We start from the raw sequence: 8,686 nt of genomic DNA, 5'->3' as shown, positions 1-8,686 counted from the left end.
GGGAACTCCCTGACCCCTTGCACTTCCCGAGTGAGGCAATGCCTCGCCCTGCTTTGGCTCACGCACAGTGTGCTTCACCAACTGTCCTGCACCCACTGTTAGGCACTCCCTAGTGAGATGAAACCGGTACCTCAAGCAGAAATGCAGAAATCACCCATCTTCTGTGTCGCTGGGGCTGGGAGCTGGAGACAGGAGCTGTTCCTATTCGGCCATCTTGGCTCCACCCCACACATGGATTACTTTATACTTTGATAGATAAAGAATGAAGGCCCAATGTAGGTAAGAAACTTTAATGGTACATATGTTCCCTCATAATCAGTCAAAAACAAAACATTGGTTCACTCCTCTTAACCCACATCATGGGTTAAAGAGAACAATGCCAGAAGGCCTTCACTCTTCTAAAAGGGGATCATTTGTTAGGTCCTTTTTCCATGGTTTAAAGTAAAAGAAGCAATTATTAGAAATGTGTCCTGCATGATACACTCTACAGCAAATTCTACTGTAAAGGGTACAGTTACACAACAGACTTTAAATTGTCTTGTGAAAGTTATGCTAAACAATAGAATTAGCTAAACAGAAAAGTACCTGTGTAGCTGCTGGCACTTGTGGCCTATTCAGAAATACATCAAATGAAGATTATAGAAATTCAGTGGTAAGGGATTGACAAAGGGATTGACAAAGAAATTGCTTAGTTAAGTGAGTAAACTCTTTAGCTCATTCTTTGATCAGTTTGATTTTAGGAGGTTCAGTTTATGGTCTCTCTTCAACTGGAATAACAGGAGCTGAAAGAAATGTGCAACCGTGAGGACACCTATAAATGACGTGCTGAGACCAGAAACTCAAAATGTTCGTAACTGAGAGTGGCACTAAGGCCCTAAGTTTTGATTACACTCTCACCTAAGTGAGAGCATTACCAAAATGGGGAAATTTTTTTAAACAAAATTATAGGAGTCCATTGTTTTGGGCTAAGCTCATGCACTAGGCCCCAACAAACCAAGCCAAACCAAAATGGAGTTGCTCGTGCTAAGACTTTAAAGAAACACATAGATTCTAGAACAGACCAGGCTTTGTTTTTTCTCCTGCAAATCTCTATAACAAACATTTCTGACAGCATAGGCATCCACTTCCTGAAGTTCCCATTAAATTTTTTAACCAAATTCATTTCTTCTCACCTAGAGACCATCAAGCTTCAGATGATCATGCAACAAAGGTTCCAGCCAGTTCAAGGGGAAGACACCACCCCTGACCATCAGGGAGCTACCTACCCTGCCTCCACCAGACTGAGCAAGGCAAGAGATCCATGATCCACAATAGTGAGGGACTATGCCCCAAGCCAGCATGAAGCAGTTACAGAAAAAAAGACCATTGGTCCCTCTGCCTCCCATAAATATTTATGGGGATCACATCTCTCAGGGGGAAGATGAGGCAAGAAAATAGGGTCTGGAGGCAGGGAACATAAGGCCGATTCACACTTTAGCTATGACAGGAAATATCCTCTCCATAGGACGTAGACCAAGTAAATGACTTTATAACTTTACTTCATCCTCTCCATTTACATAAGCCATACCCCAAGTAACCAATAGAATCCTCTAGGGGGTATTTACACCCCCAAAATCTCTGTAATGGGGTCTTTGAGCCCCTATACTCAAGCCTGCTCCCACACTGTGGAGTATACTTTCATTTTCCATAAATCCTTTCATTCCTGCCTTGCTTTGTTTGTGCATTTTGTCCAATTCTTTGTTCAAGACACCAAGAACCTGGACACCCTCCACTGTTAACAGATTGAGTGGATGTTACCATCCAAAATCACTGTTTGCTTCTGTTTCCTCTGCAAAATGTTGATTAATGGGAGAAAAGGATTTGTGTGACTAGTCTTGGGTATAGGGACTCTGGTATAATTTTTGCTATGATAATTGGATTGAGTTGCTATTGGAATAAGTACACCACTGGAAAGTCTAATCATTGGTGGCCAAAAGATGGATCCTTTAAATTAGAATGACTCCTAAATTTTAAAAAGATATCTCTCATTCCAAGCAATTGCCTTATTTGTATTTATGGGAGATCAAAAAATGTTTTTTTTAAAGATAAATAATAGTGTCATGGCCAGCCTCAGAAATTCGGCAAAATTGAAGAGCCAGAATCTGACCTAAAACAAAGCTAAAGTCCTTCATAAGTTCAAACAGCCTGCTTTGGAGCTGCTCCACCATGTAGTCTGGTAGTTAAAATTCTGTGCTTTCACTACCATGGCCTGGTTCAATTCCCAGTCAGGGAACCAGTTCCTTTGGTTTGATATTTGCGTGACTTTTGACCTTTTAGAGCACCCATTTGTTATTGATCCCTTCCCCTTCTATGAACGACTTTTGATTTCCCGTCTGCTTCCATCTGTGGAGTCAAACAGAGCTTTTGGGCCTTGTGTATCAATGGTCAACTGAGAAGCTGAGACCCTGAAAGATATGGCCAGATCAATGTGGGCTGTCCCCCTTTTGTGGCTAGCAAAACCTTCCTTTCTTTGAACCATTTTTGGGGTGGTTCTGGATTTTATAAGGACTGCTTTGCACCTCTTTGGAAATGCCTCATGTGTCCTTGGTGAAGGTATAACCTTATTTAAGTCTTATTGGTTTAGTGAGTCACTTGGGAGGGTACCTTCAGTTAAAAAAAAAAAAGTTCAAAATCCAGGAATTTCAGCTGTTTATCCTAGCTAAAATCTGATAATAAGATATTTAAAAGGATTTTTAAAAAGGCATTCTATAGTCAGAAGTCAGCTTAGTTAAAAGCTGATATTCAAGATCCTCCTTCCTCTTTGCTGTCTTGAGTGCTACATGAAGAAATCTAGGCCTGGCGTGGTGGCTCACACCTGTAATCCCAGCACTTTGGGAGGCTGAGGCGGGTGGATCACTTGAGGTCAGAAGTTCAAGACCAGCCTGACCAACATGATGAAACCCCATCTCTACTAAAAATACAAAAATTAGCTGGGCATGGTGGCGTGCACCTGTAATCCCAGCTACTCAAAAGGCTGAGGCAGGAGAATCACTTGAACTCGGGAGGCAGAGGTTGCAGTGAGCTGAGATTGAGCCATTGCACTCCAGCCTGAGCAACAAGAGCAAAACTCCATCTAAAAAAGAAAAAAAAAGAAAAGAAAACAAATCTGAGGGAACCTCTAATGACTCAGACCCCTTAAGGGACACAGAAAGAGTCACCACTCATCCCCTTTTTAAGGTATTCTGCCTTCCTGTGGAGTCCAAAGAGTCATGGACACATTCCTCTAAAGTCTAAACTCTACTGTCTTTTATTACATCAATTACCCAATCTCTTTCATTTTTAGGGGTACCAGGGATTACTGGTGAGACTGTGAGACAATACACTTTTGTATGTATGATGACTGGTGGATCACTGGTGAGGGCTACAGCCTGGGAGGTGGCTGACTGTGGTTGTGAAATCACCTTTGCAAAAATCATAATTGAGGAAATTATGTCATGAAAGAGATCAGACCTAACTGACCCCATCTTCCTTCTAACCTCTAAACTGCCTTTGTTCATTCCTGGGTGTAGGCCGAACTAGCCTTGGGAAGGAATTTAGTTTATAGTTTAAACTCTGAAACAAAATGGATTAATAGCTCTTTCTCAAAAAAACCCTTCTTGCCTGGGGACCAGTCTGCCTTTGTAGGACTAACAAATTTGTTACAAAATTAGATATCACAGTTTAGGGGCCATGCAGCCTCTGGCTGCAAGAGTCTGAACCTCCCCAAATTGCTCCTGGGAATAACATCACTGTTGTAAAACCTAAGATCAGTGCTTGAAATATTTCGCAGGCCCTACATTCTGATGCAGCAGATGACATTATCCAGACTGATTATCTGGCTCAACCAATTTTGCGATCCCACCCAGGAACGGAAGTCAGCAAGGACTCACTTCTACTCCCTGTGATTTTATCTTCAACCCGACCAATCAGCACTCCCCACTTTCCGAGCTCATACCCTCCAAGTTATCCTTAAAAACTCTGATCTCCGAATGTTCCAGGGGACTGATGTGAGTAATAATAAGACTCCGATCACCCTGCACACCCGGATCTGTGTCAATTACTCTTTCACCATTGCAATTCCCCAGTCATGATAAACTGGTTCTTTCTAGGCAGCCGGCAATGTGAACCCATTGGGTGGTTACAGTTGCAATGAATGGTAGTTACCGCAAGGGAATACTCGTTTCCTTGTGCATTTATTATTTAGTCTTTTTTAAATTTCAATTTAATTTTAAATTCCTGGATATATGTGCAGGATGTGCAGGTTTGTTACAAAGGTAAATGTGTGCCATACTGGTTATGTAACCACCCAAGGGGTTCACCTTGCCTGCTGCCTAGACAGAACCAATTTATCAAGACAGGGGAACTGCAATGGAGAAAGAGTAATTCACACAGAGATCACTGTGCGGGAGACTGGAGTATTTTTTTGGCTTGGTTTGATTTTTGTTTTTTGTTTTTGTTTTTTTGAGATGGAGTTTCACTCTTGTAGCCCAGGCTGGAGTGCAATGGCGCGATCTCGGCTCACTGCAACCTCTGCCTCCCGGGTTCAAGCAATTCTCCTGCCTCAGCCTCCCAAGTAGCTGGGATTACAGGTGTGCACCACCACACCTGGCTAACATTTTTTATATTTTTAGTAGAGACGAGGTTTCACCATGTTGGCCAGGCTGGTCTCGATCTCCTGATATCAGGTGATTCACCCTCCTTGGCCCCCCAAAGTGCTGGGATTACAGGCCACTGCGCCTGGCCCCACAGTTTTATTATTAATCAAATCACTCTACCTGAGCATTCAGGGATCAGAGATTTGGCGGGTAGGGGCTTGGGAAGTGGGGAGTGCTGATTGGTCAGGTTGGAGATGGAGTCATAAGGGTTTCAAGTGAGTTTTTCTTGCTGTCTTCTGTTCCTGGGTGAGATGACATAACTGGTTGAGCCAGATTACCAGTCTGTGTGGTATCAGCTGATCCATCAAGTACAGGGTCTGCAAAATATCTCAAGCACTGATCTTAGATTTTACAATAGTGATGTTATCCCCAGAAGCAATTTGGGGAGGTTCAGACTCTTGGAGCCAGAGGCTGCATGACCCCTAAACTGTAATTTCTAATCTTGTAGCTAATTTGCTAGTTCTGCAAAGGCAGACTGGTTTCTAGGCAAGAAGGGGGTGTTTTTCAGGAAAGAGCTGTTATTAATTTTGTTTCAGAGTCAAACCATGAACTGAATTCCTTCTCAAGGTTAGTTTGGCCTATGCTGAGGAATGAACAAGGACAGCTTAAAGGTTAGAAGCAAGATAGAGTCAGTTAGGTCTGATTCCTTTCACTGTCATAATTTCATCAGTTATACTTTTGCAAAGGCGGTTTTAGTTTGCTGCACCAATCAAAAAATATTAAGCCCCGTGTGCATTAGGTATTTATCCTGATGCTCTCCCTCCCTTCACCCACTCCCAACAGACCACAGTGTGTCCATGTGCTCTCATTGTTCAGCCTCGCTTATCAATGAGAACACGCGGTGTTTGGTTTCCTGTTCCTGTGTTAATTTACTGAGGATAATGGCTTCCAGCTCCATCCACGTCCCTGCAAGGGACGTTATCTCATTCCCTTTTATGGTTGCATAGTATTTCATGGTGTATATGTACCACATTACCACATTTTCTTTATCCAGTCTATCACTGATAGGCCTCTGGGTTGATTCCATGTCTTTGCTGTTGTGAATAGTGATGCGATGAACATATGTGTGCAGGTATCTTTATAATAGAATGATTTATATTCCTTTGGGTATATACCCAGTAATGGGATTGCTGAGTCAAATGCTATTTCTGCCTCTAGGTCTTTGAGGAATCACCACACTGTCTTCCACAATGGTTGAACTAATTTACATTCCCACCAACAGTGTAAAAGCGTTCCTATTTCTCCACAACCTCATCAGCATCTGTTGCTTCTTGACTTTTTAATAACCACCATTCTGACTGGCATGAGATAGTATCTCATTGTGGTTTTGATTTGTATTTCTCTAATGATCAGTGATGTTGAGCTTTTTTTATGTTTGTTGGCCACATGTATGTCTTCTTTCGAGAAGTGTCTGTTCATGTCCTTTGCCCACTTTTTAATCGTGCTTTTATTTTTCTTGTAAATTTGTTTCAGTTCCTTGTAGATTCTGGGTATTAGATCTTTGTCAGATGGATAGATTGCAAAAATTTTCTCCCATTCTCTAGGTTGTCTGTTCACTCTGATGACAGTATCTTTTGCTGTGCAGAGTTCTTTAGTTTAATTTCATTCCATTTGTCAATTTTTGCTTTTGTTACAATTGCTTTTGATGTTTTCATCATGAAATATTTGCCAGTGCCTATGTCCTACATGGTATTGCCTAGATGGCCATACTGCCCAAAATAATGTATAGATTCAGTGCTATTTTTTTTTTTTTTTTTGAGACAGAGTTTTACTGTTGTTGCCCAGGCTGGAGTGTAATGGCGCAATCTTGGCTTACTGTAATCTCTGCCTCCTGGGTTCAAGCAATTCTCCTGCCTCAACCTCCTAAGTAGCTGGAATTACAGGCATGTGCCACCATGCCCGGCTAATTTTGTATTTTTAGTAGAGACAGGGTTTCACCATGTTGGTCAGGCTGGTTTTGAACCCCCGACCTCAGGTGATCCACCCACCTCGGCCTCCCAAAGTGCTGGGATTACAGGTGTGAGCCACTATGTACACCCTTATAGATTCAATGCTATTTCCATTAAACAACTATTGACATTCTTCGCAGATTTAGAAAAAAACTAATTTAAAATTCATATGGAACCAAAAAAGAGACCATATAGCCAAGACAATTCTAAGCAAAAAGAACAAAGCTGGAGGTATAATGCTGCCTGACTTCAAACTATACTACAAGACTACAATAACCAAAACAGCATGGTACTGTTACAAAAACAGACACACAGACCAATGGAACAGAATAGAGATCTCAGAAATAAGACCACACCTCTACAACCATCTGATCCTTATCAAACCTGACAAAAACAAGCAACAGGGAAAGTATTCCCTATTTAATATATGGTGATGGGAAAACTGGTTAGCCATATGCAGAAAATGGAAACCAGACCCCTTCCTTACACCTTATATAAAAATTAACTCAAGATGGATTAAAGACTTCAATGTTAAACTCAAAACTACAAAAATCCTTGGAGCCCAGGTGCAATGGCTCACGTCTATAATCCCAGCACTTTGGGAGGCCAAGGCAGGTGGATCATTCGAGGTCAGGAGTTCAAGACCAGTCTGACCAACATGGTGAAACCCTGTCTCTACTAAAAATACAAAAAAATTAGCCAGGCATGGTGGTGCGTGCCTGTAGTCCCAGCTACTCAGTAGGCTGAGGCAGGAAAATCGGCTGAACCTAGTAGGCTGAGGCAGGAAAATCAGTTGAACCTCAGAGGCAGAGGTTGTAGTGAGCTGAGATCATGCCACTGCACTCCAGCCTGGGTGACAGAGCAAGACTCTATCTCAAAAAAAAGAAAAAAAAGTCCTTGTGCATTTAAGTAAATGTGCAGGTATGAACTCACCACCGAGGGATAAAACTCTTATGAGGGATGGGCTGTTCACAGAGTGGGCTGATTGACATTGGGTTACCTACCAGCCAGGAGAATGTCTTTGTAGTGAGGTACACTGTGGAAGCCTGTGTCATGGCCTGGTGTCATGGTGTTTCCTTCTTTTAGGGGGAGCCAGGATTCAATATAAAAGTGGGATCCTTGATTTTTAAAGATTTAGAGGTGTTGCCCTCTAATTGTGCCTGCTTTTTACGTGTTAAAATATTTGGCCCTGGAAACTGCAAATACTTTCTTTGCTCTATCATTAAAGGGCTCCACCTGAAGTAGTAATGTGTTTTGTTTTCCACAAACTTTTTTTTTGTTTGAGCTATTTATAGCTTATAGCAATTTGGGCAAAGTAAACTTTTTTTTGTTTTTTTTTTAAGACAGGGTCTCACTCTGTCACTCAGGCTAGAGTGCAGTGGTGTGATCTCAGCTCACTGCAATCTCCACCTCCTGGCTCCTGGGTTCAAGTGATTCTCATGCCTCACCCTCCGTAGTAGCTGGGATTACATGTGTGTGCCACCACACCCAGCTAATTTTATTTTATTTTATTTTTTTATTTTTTTATTTTTTTTTGATTGCTCAAGAACAGTTTTATTAGTATGAAGGTAATTAGCACCATGAACATTTCATGGATTTTTCTTTTTCTTTTTTTTTTTTACATCATAATTATAATAAAAATTTTTTTTTATTATACTTTAGGGTTTTAGGGTACATGTGCACAATGTGCAGGTTTGTTACATATGTATCCATGTGCCATGTGGATTTCCTGCACCCATTAACTCGTCATTTAGCATTAGGTGTATCTCCTAATGCTGTCCCTCCCCCCTACCCCCACCCCACAACAGTCCCCGGAGTGTGATGTTCCCCTTCCTGTGTCCATGAGTTCTCATTGTTCAATTCCCACCTATGAGTGAGAACATGCGGTGTTTGGTTTTTTGTCCTTGCGATAGTTTACTGAGAATGATGTTTTCCAGTTTCATCCATGTCCCTACAAAGGACACGAACTCATCATTTTTTATGGCTGCATAGTATTCCATGGTGTATATGTGCCACATTTTCTTAATCCAGTCTATTGTTGTTGGACATTTGGGTTGGTTCCAA

General features: G+C 41.7%; 1 protein-coding gene across 1 annotated transcript in view; it reads right to left on the bottom strand.

Annotated features, from left to right (window-relative positions):
- ABCA4 (ATP binding cassette subfamily A member 4) overlaps nucleotides 1-8,686 on the bottom strand; it is a 119,132-nt gene that overhangs the window by 60,373 nt on the left and 50,073 nt on the right. The window contains exon 8 of the mRNA XM_058439740.1: nucleotides 586-610. Coding sequence (XP_058295723.1) covers nucleotides 586-610 — 25 coding nt within the window. The remainder of the gene's footprint in view (nucleotides 1-585; nucleotides 611-8,686) is intronic.

The sequence above is a fragment of the Hylobates moloch genome, unplaced genomic scaffold (genome assembly GCF_009828535.3).
Source record: "Hylobates moloch isolate HMO894 unplaced genomic scaffold, HMol_V3 SCAFFOLD_5, whole genome shotgun sequence".
Taxonomy (NCBI): domain Eukaryota; kingdom Metazoa; phylum Chordata; class Mammalia; order Primates; family Hylobatidae; genus Hylobates; species Hylobates moloch.
Note: the sequence above shows the minus strand (reverse complement) of the source record. Positions and strands in the feature narration are given on the sequence as shown.